Raw genomic sequence first — 19,525 nt, 5'->3', positions numbered from 1 at the left:
AAACTTTTTTGCTATGGATCACACATATCACCAAATGTATTGAAACTTTTTTCCCATTTTGGTCCAGAAAAAAGAACGAATTAAGTTCAGCATAGAGGAATTTCTATCTCAATATATTGGGGTGGGAATCAAAAGGGTAGTCAAAGTGAAACTTAATCGAAGCACCTTACTGGTCGATTGAAATTTGGAAAGGAATAAAATAAATCTTTTGACTTACACCTGGTGTTAACGGATCCTGCCTCATATATATATATATATATATATATATATATATATATATATTTTAAATTGTTGGGAACCCTCTTGGTTAAAATCAGAAAAGATAAACAATGGGTCAATTGTAACATCTTAAAATCTTTCACAAAAAAAAAATGTTAATTAAAAGTTAAATGAGTATTTTGTTGGAGGTGCGGGGAATCGAACCCCGTGCCTCTCGCATGCGAAGCGAGCGCTCTACCATATGAGCTACACCCCCTTTAATAATTAATATTTGACTAATTTAATTTTCTTAAAAACAATTCTAGAATAGTAAAGAAAATAAAATTTTAATTTTTTTTTTCTTTTTGAGTAAAATTAAATTTTGTTATCATGTTACGATATAGTATTTTTCTAATTTTTAATATTTATTTTCCCTAAACAAATTAATATTTATTTTCTCTTCTATATATTTTATTTTGGTGGTGGCCGCAGTTCGAACGGAGGATCTTGCATATATTATACATTATCCTTACCTACAATATAGTTTTACAATATATTTTAATTAATATTTAAATAACTTTATTATTATTTATTTATATTTGAGTTTCTTTGCTTGCTAAAGTAAAAGCACAATGACATCAAAGAGAATAAAAGAACTCTAATGCTTGGAAAATGCTCATATATATTATTAAGGGTTAATTAAGTTTTTGGTCCCTATAAATATCTGCAGTTTTGTTTTTGGTCCCTATAAAAATAAATCACACTTTTTAGTCCCTACAAATTTTTCTGTTAGTGTTTTTAGTCCCTGTTAAATTAAAATTTGTTTAATTATGCTTAAACTTCTAAATTTTTGAAAGATTTTTTACATACATGTTCATAACATCATAAGACACTCTTTTGTAAAAAAAAAATATTTTTTTAACATGTAATGAATTAAATATAAATTTTTCTAAAAGCCAAATTTTCAAGATTATATTTATGAAAATTTGGACCAAATAATAAAATTTTAAGTTACTTTTTTGCGGAGGAACTTTGTATAATATTCTAAGTAAGTATGTGAAAAATATGTTACAAATTTAAAAGTTTAAGCACAATTAAGAAAATTTTAATCTTATAAGGACTAAAAGTATGTGTTGGTCCCTGTTAAATTGAAATTTGTTTAATTATACTTAAACTTTTATATTTTTAAATGATTTTTAACAGACATGCTAAGAACATTATAATAATCTCTTTTATAAAAAATTAGAATTTTTTAACATGTAATGAATCAAATATAATTTTTTTAAAACGCCAAAAATTCAAGATAAAACTAACGAAAATTTGGACCTAAAAATAAAATTTTGAATTAATTTATTGTGGCAGAACCTTTTATAATGTTTTAAACAAGTATGTAAAAAATCATTAAAAAATTTAAAATTTTAAGCATAATTAAACAAATTTTAATTTAACAGGGACTAAAAACACTAACGGAAAATTTTATAGGGACTAAAAAGTGTGATTTATTTTTATAGGGACTAAAAACAAAACTACAGATATTTATAGGGACCAAAAACTTAATTAACCCTATTATTAAAAACATTAAAAAAAAATTAGAAAAACACAAATTCTAACCGAGTAAATCAACAAAAAAATGTAGGTCAACTCAAATGGTCATTACAAACATTTTAAACCACACAAGTGGATCCAAGTTAATCCTAACAAACACTAATCAAAGGTCTGCATATTGGTGTGTGGAACGACTGCCAACACGGAGCGAGTCAAAGAACCAAACTCCCTACAATGACGACAACAAGCATTACCGACTCTTTCAAGCCCAATTTGTCCTGTGTTAATTATGCAGATGACTAGGATATTAAAGCAGTCTGAAGTTAGTCACAAGGATTGAGACAAATATTCAAACAACAGTGACGCATAACCTTATCCTTGGAAACCTACATATCTCACTAGATATGGAAAATAATCAGGGAATTTCGGGGGAGGAACAAGCGTAGCCTGTAGCAATGATGCAAGCTACCCCACCTTCCGGTGCAGAGGAGACAGTATCGAATACTAGTAGAGAGACCACAAAACCACCACCAACCATCCAGATTCAGAAAAATCCAGATGCATCACTAGAGACCCGACCATTTACACACCTTGTAGAATGACGACAACCACGAGGAAGACATTGCCGAGAGGTTGGGAAAACAAGTTGGGGCTTGGACCATCAGAAAGGGAAAGGGTCTTAGAGAACAACCACCTCCTTATAAGGGTCAGCGAGAACAACGAGAAAACAACACAAACCACAAGCGAGGAGATCTAAAACTGTCGAGATCAATGAAGTTCACATATGAATCAAAGTAGTCCTGCTTGTCTATTAATTTTTTTTACCCAGGCCACTTTTATTTAGCAACCAAGTGTGATCCGATAAACAAAAGGTAACAATAAAGGAAGACCTAAAAAAATAGTTGCATTCTACAAACGTTATTAATTTTACAAAACTGCAGTGGCGGATTTTCAGATTATAGAATCCGAAATGAGTTTTCCCCCTGTTTTTGGATGGAAAATGAGTTTTTCCATCTATTCGGATTATACAAGCGAAACACAATAAGCAATTCAATTTTTATAACTTGAACACCCAAAATAATAGGGCACGTTCTTTGTTTTTCTTCTTCCAGATTATAAAATCGTAACACCTCATATACCCCCTCTTGTGTCAAGAATTTAGGGGAAACCAGACAATCCGAACTATAACAGCACAAAGATCGAGTATGTTCGTAACAGGGACAATCAAGTTAAGAATCATACTAAACATCATAACTCATATTATTGTGTTTTAGGTTATTGTTAGCTGTTTCCGTCGTGACCTAGTCAAAAATCCAGTTTTTGAACTCATCGGATTGCTCCGAAACTTGCCCAAAAAATCAGAAGAAAAAAAAATCTAAGACCAAATGCCCCCTAAAAGGGACCAAGTATATACAAACAAAATAACTCACATAAAAACACCAACCAAGCTTACACTTTTCACCTTGAGTAACCTAAGCAATGATAACTTTACGAGCCAACCGCTCTGTCCCTCTACACTCTCTTAAACACTCACTTCTATTTCCAGTTTCACTAATGTTTCTTGGCATTGCAGATGAAGGCACAAATCATCTCAATGACCGAGCTTTGGAACCATCCGTTAAGAACTCATAAATTGTATTGAAATAGAAAGAACTTTGTTTGCAATGTTTGCAGATCTGAATGCTACCTCCCCTAATCATATATCCTTCTATTTATACATGATAGCTCTACAACAACTTCATTAGTCATTAATCAATAACTTTCCTTGCTAACTCCTCCTTATCTCATATCCTAACCTATATCCCGACAATACACTTATCCTATATCCTAACACCATCACACAAGAAAATGTCTCAGAGAATATAGAACAGAACAGATGAATTCACCAAAAGAAATTAACACAAACAAAAATTCATCCAACTCAGCTTAGAATTGGTATCAATTATTTATATCTAGAATTCACCAACTATCTCGTTAACTAACTCATGATGGATTAACCGATTCTGAACCTAAACTAACTTAAGTAACCGAATAACTTTGTAACAAACCCCAAACTCTGCACATCTGACACTTCAATAAACATGATAAAAAAATGGACAAGACAAAACAGTAAATCAATAAAATTTTAAAATTATTGATTCAGTATAATTTGGCACTTGGAGGCAGAAAGGTGTTGTCTGCATAGGCGTCCTACATGTCCAAGGTAACACAGGGATCTTAGCCCAAAGGTATAGGACAATAATTCACTATCAAGCAAAACTCCAAAATACATTTTACTCTTTTGGATGTTAACAATTGTACTTTATAGAGTCTGCATTTCTAAATTAGTATGCTCAGTGTTGTTAGCAGAAGAGGATTCAGGACTTTTCTTTTCTTTGGTAGACTTCATTTCTTGAATTGGAGTAGCATTCATTTCTGAGGCAATACATTTCGAGAGCCGCCCCTTCATCTCCATGTGCTCTTGACAAGGTACGCCAGTGCAAGCAGCAGAGTACACAACAAGGATCACCAGGGGAATTCTGGAATCATCAAAAGAATAAGACACTTGTAAAGAAAGACAGGGTTTTATGTTCTCTGTAAACCAAACCACAAAAGCTGGAGGAAGTCATATCAAAATAATACGCAATACAAGTACAAGTTACTAGGAAACACAGGTAAAATGCTTTGATTTACACAGAATGCGTGTGACACTATGAAATTTTAAAGCAGCCATTAAACCTTTGGCCACCACCTTGAACGTGAAACTCTCATTTTGATTTATAAACGGAAGATGCATTAGTAGCAGGTTATCAAACAGAATAATTGATTATCAATTTTGGTTTGGCTCTTCACCTAATTTTAATTGTATGAACCGAAACCACTCCTCCTATTGGGAAACTTTAGGGGAGACTATACAAGAGTGAAGATGATATGCAAAACAATAAGGTGTAGACGAAGGCACCAAAACTTGCTTTTACTTAGGTGAGGCAAACATGTCTAGCATTTTCGCCATATAACAACCGAAGTCTTTTCTCACATGGAGGTGTAACATAGATATCATCATCATGATGCCATAACTTCATGTCATGAATAACGTTGAGATATGGTAGGAGTGGGGATCCTCTTCAATTATTGTGATAATCCCTTCTTTTTGTTGTTGTTATAAAAGTTCAAAAAATGAAAAGAATTATAAAATGCAACCAGGAGTATCTGAGGTGTCCAAGAAGTGTGTAAATACAGCTACTATTTTGAAGTTTCTGAACTGTGCTCCTAGCAGCGAGCAAGCAGCTTAAGACTTTATAAATTGGACATCATAATCATTTATAAGCTTTGAAAACAGGTCCTTTTATTATATATTTCCCTTTTAAGATCTTCTCTGAGCTTCTTTTCTTAAACTTCCAATAGAAGCACCAAAACAATTTTATTCCGGAAAACCTCATTATTCATTAAATAGCTCTTTTAACATGTTTTTAGACCAGTGGGTACATTCTTGTTAACTTTCAAATCTAGAAGTTTAAGATATGCATGTATTACAACATACTGACAAGGTTTGATAGTAGAAAAAACTCCTACAGAAGGGACATTGCTTTTAACATCTAATGAATTCTACATTACACATCAGCAATAATCAGATCATGCAATATTTACTAGTACAAGTGAAGAAGAAATTCAACACATACCTTTAAATGATAATTCTTCTGTAAGGATTGCCGAACCTGACCAGAGTATATGTCACACACATCGACCAATTAAATATAAACCCTAAAAAATGAGAATGATGTCCTAGGATCAATGCTACAATTAATAATTGCAGTCACTGTTGCAAGAGCAATATCACCCTCAATAAAAATGGCATGACAAATGCATGGTGTAATCCAAGGAGCGTCTTTATTCAAGCTTTCTATGTAGCGTCAAAATAAAAGACAGGGACAAAACAGTCCTGTCCAACTTGTAATTAAAAAGCAAGTGATTTCTTGCTTAATCATTACAGTAATGAATCATACTAACATAGTCATACAAATAAGTACTTTATGAAGTGTGTGGCACCGTTCAACCATAAATCGCGAAATGCAGAAAATAACAATTTGTTCAAAATTATTGTCTTGCTGTCATACTTTTCTTTGTTAATTACAATGTATCATTGCTCAAAGTTTGAACTGAGCTAAGACCAGATTGATTACAAATACCCTTAACCTTCATTTTCTTCCTTACAACTTCAACAACATCCCATCTTCCTGCTGAAGCATAGACATTTGACAAAGCAACATAATCTTCACTCTTATGAGCCAACTCTTCAGAACTCTTCTCTTTAAACTTCAGAAGAAACCTACCCACCTTCTCTCCCATCACAACATCCCCATGAATCCTACAAGCACTGAGCAAGCTCCTCCAAATTAAAGTGTCAGGACTAATCGGCATTTCCATGATAAAATCATAAGCTTCATTCAAGTTTCCATTTCTTCCAAGAAGATCAACAACACAACCATAATGTTGTATCCAAGGCACCACACCAAATTTCCCTTCCATATCACGAAACAATTGAAGCCCTTCTTCAACAAGCCCTGCGTGACAACAAGCAGACAACAAGCTCGTAAAAGTTGTTTCGTTCGGCTTCACACCATCACTTCCCATCTCATACAAAATTTTCAACGCCTCTTCCCCTCTCCCATGAATTGCCAGTCCCGTAGTCATCGCAGTCCAAGTTAAAACATTCCTCCATTTCATCCGCCGGAAAACAGACAAAGCACTCTCAAGACACCCGCATTTCGAGTACATATCAACAAGTCCCGTCCCTATAAACACATCATCTTCAACCTTACACAACACCTTCACCGCAAACCCGTGTAAGCAAACACCAATTTCCACCATTCCCAACTGAGAAGCCGCGGAAAGCAAACAAACCACGGTAGTATCATTTGGTCTAACTTCACTGCCACCAACCATCAACATTTCCTTAAACAAACACAACCCATTCACAGCATTCTTTTCATTTCCATCTTTTAACGAACAATAACCGGTTATCATCGCATTCCACGTGACAACATTTCTGTCAGGCATTTCATCGAACACCTTACGTGCAGATTTAATATCTCTATTGTTAGCATAAAAATGAATTAACGTAGTTGGAACTAAAACATTGGAACCAAACCCTTGTTTTATAATTAAGGAATGTAACTGTGTTCCTAATTTTAACGTTGGATATGAAGGTGAACGAGCACAAGCACCAAGGATGAAATTGAAAGTGTTATGGTCAAAAGGAATGAGTTGTTTTGAGAAGTGGGTTTTGAAAATGTGAATGGAATGGTTAAAGGGGGTGCATTTTATGAGAGTGTTGAAGAGGAGTAAATGTGGGGGGTGAAAGTAGTAAAAGATGGAATTAAGAATGTTAGGGTTTGATGAAGTGGAAGAGTAATAGTCTGTTAGTTTGGAAAAAAGTTTGGGGGAATTGAGGTTGTTGGTGATTAGTTGAGCATGAATTTGTTTTATGTTGTTGTTTGTTAGGGTTTGTTTGGGAAAACAATTTAAGAGTGAAATGCATTTGAGTCTTGGAAGAGTTGTTGGCATGAGATTAATTGGAAAAGCTCTTAAAAAAAAATATAGAAGAATGAATGAGTTTCTGTGAATGTGGAAATTCTTTCTGTTTTCAATTAGCTTATTTGGAAATTGATTTTCACTCTAAGCGTATCACGTTTGAATACGGAAGTTGTGTCTTGTTTCATTGTTTGGCAAAGGTTGCATTGGAAAAATGCTATTTACCATGTTGCAGCCATGAAACCAAGTGATATCATCATATCTCATTCATTGATTCATTGAAACTGTCAAGAATAAATTTTGGTCTTCAACAAATAAGGTTGACAAAAACAACTATTATTTTTTGGCAAAATTTCAGATTATGTAATCCGAAAATACCTTTTTTTAAATTTTAAATATACTTTGCTTTGTTTTATATTATTTAGATGCCAAAATCATAATCATAAAATAAAAGAAAATATAAACAGAAATAAAGGAACAAAAATAATACACTAAATCTCATTTGATTAATATAATTGATATAAGTTGAAGCTTAAAGCTTATTACATAGAATTATTAAAACACATAAAGTTTAAAACTAAATATACAACACAAGAACTTGTATCGGGGAAGCTAAACCAGTGGGGCAAGCTGATGGGGATGAAATGGGGAGGGGAAGGAGGGGGAGAGTATTGGGGTAAGGTTTGTTTCCGGGACAAAAGAGACCTTGATGGTCAACCTTGCACCTAGACAGATCAACCTGACACCCAGACAAACCGTGCTTCTTTGCAGCGCGGTGCCATCCCCATTGACCGTTGTGCTCCCCGATTTTCGGATATCAAACCATTGATTGATTTGAATCGTCAATCTTTGAACTCTCAATTTTTATTCGTGGGAAGGGAAAAAATGAGTAAAAACCCTTATCGAGACCTTGGATTCGGGGGTTGGTTTCGAATAGGGAAGGTGTTAAGCACCCTAAACGACTTCGGTACTCCGAAGGAACCGCTTACCTAGATTATCTTGTGCTAAATTCATTTGCTTACTTGAAAAATTATTACCTAAAAATTTATGTAAAAGAATGGAGGGAGAATAAATATGTTTTGGTTATTTTTATTTGATTTGGAAGGACAAGTCCTCTGCCTACGTACCCTTTTTGGGAAAGGGATCAAAACCGACGTAGTTCCACAAAAAATTCTTTGGTGGGTTAGGTTGATTTTAAGATTTTTTTTTGAAAATGGTTTTAAGAAGGTAAAGAGGCCTCAAGGCATGAGATAAACGAAATGAGTGAGGTTAATTGAAAGTTTGATTAAGAAATAAAGGAAAAAAAAGTTATTAAGAAAATGATTTTTGAAGTTTTGCATATTTGATTTTTTTTTGAGAAAAATGATTTTTTCTAAACTAACGGTGAAAACTAACGTAACGTCGTAAAAACGAGCGGAAAGCGGTAAATAAATTGTGGTAGTGTCGGTGCAAGTGTCGGTGCTTGTGTTACCTACATTATTACATCAATTCCTAAATACAACCCTAAGGCCTTTATGCCAAAATAAAATGCAAGAAATAAAATTACATCAATTCCCTATTTATACACACTAAGTCAATGACGAAATAAGATGATGAGAAAATTAAATGTGCATGCTATGATTCAAGACAAAAATTAAATCGTTAGTAAGCATAAGAAATATCATGGTGAATGAGACATAAGAAATAAAAAGCAAGGAATAAAGACAAGCAACAATTAAAATCATCATATAAGAAATAAATAAGAAATTTTTAAAAGAAAACAAATAGGATGGATTTTTAAAATTAGAGAAAATTAAGATGATAAGAACAATATTTTTGGAATTTTTAAAAGCATTAAAATGTAAAAAAAAAAGTGTAAAAAGTATTTAAAAATGATAAAGAACAATTAAAAAAAGAAAATACAAAATTGGCTCAGCAGGATTTAATCTGGACCGTTGGATGAATCCAGAGGTCCAAATCTGCATCCCAAGATCTCATCACAGCCATAGGATCTAAGATCCAATGGTTTTAAAAATAAACAGAAAAAAGGAAGGATATACTGGAAGCACAGTGACCGTCAGATCAATGATCTGACGGTTCAATCAGCAGGCACGCAGTATTCCACACAAAAGAAACAAACACTTAACCACATACGAGATGCATCATAGGCCGTTAGATCTACGATCTGACGGCCTAGCTATAATCATACACGGTAATACGATGGAACAACACACATGGAATTAAAATAAAATGATGAGGCTATATAAATGGTTTCACCAAAAAAACAAACATAAAACAAAAAACCTTCTCTCTCTAAGTTAAACTTAGAGAGAGAAGCTCTCCCTTCTCTCAAGAACAAACCGCCGGAGAAGATGAAGAGGGGCGGCCGGAGTTCCTCCGGTGCGGTGGTGGTCCATGCCGCCGCCGCGCCGGAATTTTTTTTACTTCTTTTTCGAAAACAAATACTCCAAACTGCTCCTCTTTCCCTTCTCTAAACGAATCCACACTCAAAATTTTGAAAACAAACCACATAAACACTAGATCTAGAAAAAGCTTCATCAACAAAATTTTTCACAAATGTTTTCAAACAAACACGAACCAAGCAGATCGGAAGGAGAGAAAGAAGAACGTATTACCTCTGGTTTCAAAGCTGAGAGGAAGGAATCTACTACTTTAAGCTCGGATGCACCTCTTTCTTGCTGAAATTCTCCGATCCGACTTGAATCCGGTCTGATTGGCTTTCTTTTTGCTCCGGTTCAGTTCGTTTTGCTTAGATTTCGTTCGGTTTTCTCTCTTTGATTTTGGTCCGATCTGAGTTGTTGCCGTGTTTGTTGTGGTATTCTGAGCTGTTGTTGTTATGCGATTCGGATTTGTAGTGATACAGATCCGGATTTGTGTTGTTGGGTTCGGACTTGTATTGATTTGAGGTGTTTATGTTGTTATTGTGTGTTTCTGGAAATGATTGAGGTTCATGTTCATGATGAACAGCTATGAACATTCATGATGATTATTGTGTATTTTTTATTTTTGATCTGAAAAAGTTGAGAGAGATGAAAGATTAGGGTTTCTGATGGTGATTGTTGCGGCTGCTACAGTGATTCTCTCTGACTCTCTTCCCAATGATTGGACAGTGTATTTATAGTGACAAAATAGGGTTGGCTCTAGTACAGATCAAAGACCAAAATACCCCTGCAGCTGAGACTTGGAGAAAAAGACTAGACAAAAAATAAAAATAAACAAAAAAGCAAAAATAAATAAAAATAAAAGTAAACAAATAAAAAAGAAAAAAAAGAGAAGAAAGACCAAAGTCACTTACGTGACTGTCTTCTCTTTTTTTTGAAAGTAAAATAATAAAATAAAAATAAAAATAAAAATGAAGATTAAATAAAAATAAAAATAACGTCCCTTCGGAACCAAATGAGGTACTTCAAAGTAACCTCCCTGCCGAAATTTTGTCTGAAATGATAAAAATAATAAAAAAAAAGACGCGACTTTTAAAATATGGTTAGACCTTCTCTTTTTTTTTTTTTATGACATGACCGTTACGATTAAAAAGACTATATAACAAAAAATGCGTCATAAAAAAGAAAGTGAGACGGTTTTAATTGTTGTGAAATGCAAACGTTGATTTAAATGTAAAATAAAAAACTTTTTGAATGACTAAAGACAAAAAACACGAATTTTAAATGGTAAAAAAAACGAATAAAAGGGAACGTGAACCATTTTAAAATACGGACAAACGATCTTAAACGGTCCAAAATTGGGGTATGACAACCGTTCATATAATCACTGAGTTTCCAAAGGAGCCGCATTTTATGAAAGACCAACGATGGAAACACATTGTGCATAGAATGAAGAGGATGACAGGGATGAGAGAGTATGAGATGATGGTGTGAGAAATGTGAAGGTTTGAAGGCTATTTATAAGAAAAAATTTGCTTGTAACCCCCATTATGTTGGTCAAAAAACGTGTTGAAAGGGGTTTTACCAGCCATTAATGCTAGTGAAAACCTTTGAAAACGTGTTTCTTGTGGTGCAGGCCACCATCCAAAAACAACTGACTCAGTTCGGATTGTATAATCTGGATTCCTCTCATGGATTCCAGATTATGTAATCCGAATTTATATGATACTGGGCAAAACTGAAGGAAGCCGCGCACCTTATATGGGGTGAGGGACATTTCGGATTATATAATCCGAAACATGAATTTTTTTTTTTTTGTGGTGCACATTGCACCCACAGTTTCTGTGGTCCAGGACGCCAGAGACCTCTATAAATAAGTGTCAAAATCACTTTAATTTTAATATGTAACAAACGGGCCTCTAAAGATTATTTTTTAGTGATGTTTACAAAAATCAGAATTTATTTTGTGTTTGCTTATAGTAGTAATAATCACTTTTTATTAAAATATAATTTAATTTGTTTGGATGCTAATATGTAAAAGAGATTTTTTGTTACAAAATTATCTAAATCTTTTGACATTTATTTTCTCTCTCCTCTAAAATAAAAGGATAAAACTTAGGTACAATTCCTTAGGTGCTTTTCATATGGTTCTTAACTAAAAATACAATTTTTTTAGAGATAACAAACTTTGAGAGAATTATGGATTTAAGGAAATCATGGTGAATTTAGGTTAGAACCATACCAAAAGCACCTAAGGAATTGTACCTAAGTTTTTTCAAAAAAAAAATCTATTTTTTGAGAAGGTGCTATTAGAGCCCGATTTTTATAGAATTTTTAAGAAAAAAATAAAATCACTTTTAAGAGTATTGCACTTGTTTGTTACAACTTTTTTAAAAAATACGAATCTAAACAAAATTAAAATAACTTCAAATGAGAATATGTTCCGGCTATAAAGACAATCTAACGCTGACACGTGGGCAAGAAACCCACCGAATCAATTCACGTCACTTGGGTGAACACCCTAACTCTGTTGCACACCATCACACCTAAGCACACCTTCGGGCATCTAAAAAAAACTTCAAATGAGAATATGTTTCGGCTAGAAAGACAATCTAACGCTGACACATGGACAAGAAACCCACTGAATTCATTCACGTCACTTGGGTGAACACCTTAACTCTGTTGCACGCCATCACACCTAAGCACACCTTCTTGCATCTTAAAACAACTTCAAATGAGAATCTTAAAACAACTTCAAATGAGAATATCTTCTGGGTAGAAAGACAATCTAACGCTGACACGTGGACAAGAAACCCACCGAATCCATTCACGTCACTTGGGTGAACACCCCAACTTTGTTGCACACCATCACACCTAAGCACACCTTCGTGCATCAAACAACATACATGTGTCCTTTAACGGTCTCCTGATGAGGCTCCACACTTCACTGAGACGGTTATTCTCACATATGCCTTTATAAGGATAACTTAGTTTCATCCCCAAGGTACGATTCACTTTCCCCACACATTTCATCTCATTTCTTACACTGACTTGAGCGTTGGAGTGCTAGCATGCCTGCAGACACCTTTCGTCCCACCGTGAAGACTATTCGCCACCGTACCGGAGCGCTTTCTGCAACCGTTGCCTCCATCAGTTTCTCATCGTACAGATCATAGAAGATGTTAACAGTAGCTTATCAAATAATAGATTTTTTTAGAGGAGAAAAGATAGGTGTCAACATATTGAAAGAATTTTGTAACAGAAATTCCCTTTTTTATAGTTATTTTGTAGTTGATTTGACGGTGGAGCTGTTGGGGGTTGATATGATTGAGGCTGAGTACCTGGTGAGAAAAATGAATGGTGCTTGATGACATAGCATCATATGACATTTTGGCTATGTTTTTAGTACTTTTTCTTTGCATTTGAAGTCTAATAAGATGAGAGTTAGAGGAGTTTTCAATGGTTTGAGGAATATATTGTATTATTTTCACTCGAGTCGTTGTAATTCAATTATATCCTAGATCATGCAACTCCATGGGTATATTTGAGTGTTTCGTAGTGAAGAATAATGTAAATCATCAAATCAAGACATCATGTGAAGGATCAAGGATGAAGAGTTGAAGATCAAGAGTTCTTAGAAGGTTATTGAAGATAATACAAAGTGAAGAAAATTTATTTCAAGTTCCTAGGAGTTTTCAGACGAAAGAACGATAAAAAATGGACAAAAAACGCAAGATATCGCACATGAGGGGCTGCCTCAGCTCTTTCAAAACAACATTTTTCTATAATCGGACCATTTAGTGATACAAACCTATTACTTTGTGTTTGGCTATGTGATGATAAAATTGATTTTGATTATATTTGAGTTAAATGTAAAATGAATTATGTTTGAATACATTCATGTGAAAGCAAGTTGGACAGTAGAATAAAAAATAAAAACCAATTTTATAGATAAAAATGTAGATCCTTGCTTCAAATTAGAATCAATTCTAAAAGAAAAAAAACTTGTAATTGATAGCATCCAAACATATAACATCACACATGTATTAGATGTGTGCTACCATGTGATAAATTTCTACCCAATTGTGATTCTAAATCCAGCAAAATGTTTATACAAAGGTTTTTAAACTTTATTTTTTACATAAACTCGTCTTGCCTAGGTGGAATCGACTCGTAAACTCGTACGAGTTTAACTCATGTTAAAATAACTTTAAAATTATTATACAATGACATATATACTTATATAATACTACAAATGCATCAATAATCCAAAATTCAAACTTAATTATATATAAAAAAAACATAAAAAATAGCCATAAGTGTCATGTTTTTGTCATATAAGTATTTTGTCATATAAGTATAACTTAGTTTGGTAGCTGCAAGGACAATGATATGCAGAGGCTTAGACTCCATGCTTCTCCGTATTTAAAATGTGTGCGCCTCAGTCAATAGATTATTTGATCAAAAAAATTTCATGTTCATAAACTTGCATCAAATATCATAAATTATCCCACCAAATCATAAAAAAATTGCAAAAAACCTATCGAAAAAGCAAGAGTTTAATAAGTTTCCGAAGTTATTAAAAGTTAAAATAAACTAAAGAAAAAGATTAGAATCTTTCTAAATCGTAAAAATTGAAATAAATTAACTCAATTTCACCACAATTTAAATCTCTTAAAATCAGGTTAAGTTCCGATTTCACTTAAAAATGGTTTTACTTCCGATTTAGCGTGAAATTCACAACTAAAAATAAAACTATCGGGTAATTTTACGTTTTAACGTGATTTTGACAACATTCATCCTCCTCACATAATTCTCGTTTTAAAAAAAAATGAATGATCTATTTAGAGAATAGAAAACAATATTTTATCAAAATATTTGAACATATGACCAACTTAAGTTGGACTATGATCCAAAAATTTCAATGTTATTTTTTGTTATGCTAATGTTTAATTTTGACTTGAGATTGCACCAACATAATTTTATATTAGAAGTTTAAGTCATCACATGTGTATGAAAATGAAATTTTCCAACTCGTCTCAGGCCTAATATTCTCATCACAGTTTGTGAGTACTCTCGAAGTTTTAATATCTTCCTTACCTTGGACCGAGGCATCCCTGACCCTAAATTTTTATTATGAAAAAAAATATATTGTTTATCTTCACTTGGTCACTTAATTGACATGTATACTTGAATATACATGAACATTGATACACCTAAACACAAATTCAAAATTAATTTAAGCTATACTAATCAATAACTACATTTTTTTTTTGTATTTAATACTTAAAGGTTTGTTAGAAATTTGGATTTTAAGCTGTAACTGTGTCAAAAAGAAATAGATCCTGCTCGTCTGATCTAAAATCAATATTCAAGATTGTATAACACCTATTTACGAGTGGTGTAACCAACACCATCCCATATCAAATCAATGAGTAAGATTGACTACTGCTTGTAAATGCGTGATAATTTTATAATAAGAAATTAAGTTTTTTTTTTTTTTTTTTTACAAGAATAAGAAATTAAGGTTGAAAATTAAGATGTCAAGCTCAATATGACATTCTTGTAGAAAACAACGATAAGTAATATTCATAAATAAAAAAATTACCAACCAAAGTTGTTACATGATAATCAAATGAAGTAAACCCAAATGTTTAACATTATTCAAAACTAAGAAATGCAACAAAATTTGAAACTAAACCAACGACCGCAACCACAATTTGAAATCATGTTTCTATGGGTCAGAATCATAATAATTGTATAGGTGTACCTTCGTGTGTTCCTCCAATACGTGACCAGATTCAAAGATGTCAAAGCAATATTCGCACTTATGCACTTTTTCATTTACGACATCATATATGTTTCCACTTCTACCAATCTCTCCTGCTAGATTGGTAGTTTTCCTATGGATCTCTTCATGTCCGAAAAGATCTTTGCCAGATTGAAACACTTCATGACAAATATCACACTCAAATACGGTGTTTCCATTTTCACTTGCTTTTTTCTTCTCAGTGTAGTATTTGTCCTCAATTTGGTTCCATTCTTTCTTAAGAATAACACCTAGTGTTTCAGCAGCTTCTATATCCAAATCACTATACACCGATTGTAATTGTGTATTATCTTCTTTTTCTTCAGCCATGTTAAATTGTGTGTTCTCTTCTCTTTCTTCAGCCATATGAAACTGTCTTGGTTTGCGTTTTGATCTTTTTCCAGTTGGGTTTGTTGGACAAGACTGAAACACACTATTCCTACCAAAGTTTGACGGGGTACATTTGAATTTCACTTTCAAAGCTTGAGGATTGTATGTTGAGTTATTTCTTGGACTAACAATTGATGGTGAAGATGTAGAGATAGAGTGAGTTGGATGTTTGGCCAAGTCAGCTGAGTATTCAAGTACTTGGTTGTTGATTGGGGGTTTTGGATGGATCGGGAGTTTTGGATGGATTGGTAGTTTGGCATAGTGGGATTTCATATGTCCCCCCAAAGCTTTTCCATTAGAAAATGACCTGTTACAAATGAGACACACTCTACCATTGTTCTCCATAGTTGGAGAAAATCCTACACTTCCACCCCCTTTGCTTTCTCTCTGTGTTTTATGTCATTGTGGTGAAGTTGTAACATTTTGGACCTTTATAAAGACAAAATGGATCCTTTGCATCTAAATTTTTAATATAATTGAATACAATCCGTTGGATTAGGTCATGTGTCTTCTTTGACTAAAAAGAAGAAAAGCTTGGACAAAAAATTTAAAAAATGGTATCGCGTTATTACTTTAGCATATTTGAAACTTTCCTTCTCTAAAATATTATTTTACATTTACCAATTGCCGATATTTTTATATAGGAAAGATTTTTATTTAATTTTTAAGTCATTTGATTATGCATGTATATAGTTTTTTTTTTTAACTTGACATAATACAATGTATTTTATGTTTTGTTAATTTTCTTCATTTCTTTACTATATCTTTATAAATTTTAATTTTCAATATGCATATCTAGTGATATCGTAAAAGTGGAGACCCCAAAGATTTTTTTCATAATAATAGGATAGCATTAAGTTTCAACATTAAGGGTGTGTTTGGTTGTGAGAAGAAAATGAGAAGAGAGAAAGAGGTGAGAGAGAGTATGGAAAGAGAGAAATAGATAAGAAATAGAGTAGATTTCACATAGTGTTTGGTACAAGAGAGAAAAGAGAGAAATAGAGGATAAAGAAGTGTGATTAATTTTTAAAATGACTGAAATATCCTTATACAAAAAACTTAATATACAAAGTTATTTTATTTGAATTTAACTTCATATAAAAATAATGTAAAAATAATAATACAAAAATAATTAATTTCTTACATATAAACTAATTAACTTATTTTCTTAATTAATTATTTAAAATATTTTATTTTGGTCAATTAAATCAATTCATAAGCTAAGTGGTGAATTTTAGTAGTTTAATTATATATATATATATATATATATATATATATATATATATATATATATATATATATATAAAATAAAAGAGGGATAGAGTTGCGTTTTGATTTGCTTTCATTCACGACCAGCTAAACCAAAAAAAAACTTGAAAACATAATTGATAAAATAGTGGCTGCATGTGATCAAAAGCAAGGAGAAATATGGAAAATAAGAAAAAATTAGCGGGTCCACTCCATTTCTTCGCACATGAAGAGAGAAATGCAAAAGGCATGGGTCCCATCAAATATTATTTGTCTTCCTTGTCTCTCTTCTCAACCAAACATGAGAGATTAGCTATATCTCCCCAATTTCTCTCTCCCCTCTTTCTCTCTTTCTTATTTCTTCTCTACCAAACACAGTGTAAGAGCTCATGTTTTCATTTGAGTTTTGAAATTACTTACGGAACACATTCAAGAGCGAGCACAAAGTTGTATGTTTTTCACAGAAGATATAGTCCTACTTGGAGAGTGTGGAGAAGAATTCCTAGTGAGGTTAGATACTTTTAGAAAATTCTAAAAAACGTTTGGGTTTCGTATGAGTAGAATAAAGACAGAGTATATGAAATAAAATTTTAGCAAGAGGTGAATCATTTATTGCTTAGAGGTGAAAGTTGGAGATCATATCATACCAAAAGTTGCATGGTTTAAATATTTTTGGTTTATAGTGAAAAACAACAAATGAATAGAAGGAAATGTAAATCATCAAACCCTAGATGGGTGGTAGAAATGGAGGAATGTCTTGTGTATTTTATGTGATGCAAAGCACCACTCACATTGAAAGAATTTTTTTTTTTTTTTTTATCGAACATTAGTAAAACCAACGATGTTTGGTGGTAAGCAACCAACACAAACATAAATTAAGCATAGTAGAGATACAAAAGTTGTGTTGGGTATGTTGTAAGGCTAGACATGATAGAATTAGACCTAACATGAACATAAATTTATGGGGCAATACTACTTAGGTTTACTTGATGACTGAAGATTACTTGGATCTAAACCTAAATCAAGACCTTATAATACTTCCATCAAGTTATATAATGATGATAATACACCCATTGGTGATATTCCTACTTACAAAAGACCCCTTCATTGAATTCATTATCTCAACACCACACATCAAGATATTGTTTAAACAAAATGAGTTTAACAATGCCTCTTAAGTTTTGATGATAACATGGTATTAAAAGTTCAATTGGATATGCTAATATTTGTTCAAGTGTACATGATCATATACTAAAATTTATATGTCATAAAGCAAATCATTGGTTTTGGAAGAACAAATTAGAGTAAAGGAATTTACAAGAGAAGCTTAGTTGCTAGTCAGAAACTGAAGAAGTCAGAGTCTGAAGTTTATCGAGAAGCTGAGTGTCAGAGTCTGAAGTTTGTAACGCTCCTATTTCTATTAAAGCAATTAAACATGCGAATAATACATTTATTCAAGAAATAGAGATTACGTCTTATTCAAAATTCAAAAACCGATAGACATGTACGTAAACCTCAACAGTTACAGCGGAATATAAATCAGAGTGATCAAATATATACATGCCATGAGCAAATAAATCATATCCAAAAGATAAATCTCAAAACCCAAACATCGGGTAGTCATCAACAAAATAATAATCCCAACGAAAATATAAACAACCTAATCTAGACCGACACGACAAGCCTAGTTCAGAGCCGACACGACACCGATATCGGAGGAAGCTCCCGATATCCCAAGCAAAGACTCACCGAGACTACTCCTGCACAACGTCTACTCACCCATACAGGCAAGTAGGCGGTTAAAACCACTGGGGGTAAGCATTACATTATCATAATCCAGATAATAATCAAATCAAATAATATCATGTACTTGAATAATAATAGTCATGCATAAATACTTATATCACAACTTGATAGTTCATATCCACAGATATCAATCACATGAATAATTATCCAATCATAAATGTTCATTCACAACATCAATCACGAACAATCATTATCAACTTTCATTCTTCTCTATTCATCACCAATCACATATTTCACATAGGACTCATGCTATGATATGCACTTATTGACACATAAATGCATGTGGTACCAAATCTCAACAAGGTCGTCACCTCCGATGGACAAGTCAACATCGCATGTAAGGCTCACCTCTGCCTTACAATAATCTCGAAGTAAAAGATTCATCCCTTTTACAGCAACAACGACTATGATGCATGGACATGTGTAAGGACTCGATAATGCGACAACAAATCACAATCTCAACTCAATATATAGGACAACACCCAATTATATTGATTATCTCCACAACATTGCATTATCAAGAAAACATGCCCACACAAATAAATCATAGTATTCATCATCACACATCAACATATTAGCAATAATCAACAATGTCATTCAACATCAACTATATCATATAGTTTCACCAATTCAAGCA

General features: G+C 32.9%; 2 protein-coding genes and 1 non-coding gene across 3 annotated transcripts; all 3 read right to left on the bottom strand.

Annotated features, from left to right (window-relative positions):
* Positions 1-402: 402 nt before the first annotated feature.
* TRNAA-CGC (transfer RNA alanine (anticodon CGC)) lies at positions 403-475 on the bottom strand. The gene has a single exon. It is a non-coding gene; the product is annotated as a tRNA-Ala (tRNA).
* Positions 476-3,990: 3,515 nt separating this feature from the next.
* LOC25490349 (pentatricopeptide repeat-containing protein At3g18970) lies at positions 3,991-7,486 on the bottom strand. Its single transcript, XM_024778336.2, has 2 exons — positions 5,403-7,486; positions 3,991-4,262 (listed from the first exon to the last, which is right to left on the bottom strand). The coding sequence occupies exon 1, from the start codon at positions 7,285-7,287 to the stop codon at positions 5,851-5,853; it is 1,437 nt and encodes a 478-aa protein (XP_024634104.1). The 5' UTR covers positions 7,288-7,486; the 3' UTR covers positions 3,991-4,262; positions 5,403-5,850.
* A 7,883-nt stretch (positions 7,487-15,369) lies between these two features.
* On the bottom strand, positions 15,370-16,179 carry LOC25490348 (zinc finger protein ZAT1). The gene has a single exon (XM_013603752.3). It carries the CDS (start codon positions 16,177-16,179, stop codon positions 15,370-15,372), a length of 810 nt encoding a protein of 269 aa, XP_013459206.1.
* Positions 16,180-19,525: the final 3,346 nt, after the last annotated feature.

This window comes from Medicago truncatula, chromosome 3, assembly GCF_003473485.1.
Source record: "Medicago truncatula cultivar Jemalong A17 chromosome 3, MtrunA17r5.0-ANR, whole genome shotgun sequence".
NCBI lineage: Eukaryota > Viridiplantae > Streptophyta > Magnoliopsida > Fabales > Fabaceae > Medicago > Medicago truncatula.
Note: the sequence above shows the minus strand (reverse complement) of the source record. Positions and strands in the feature narration are given on the sequence as shown.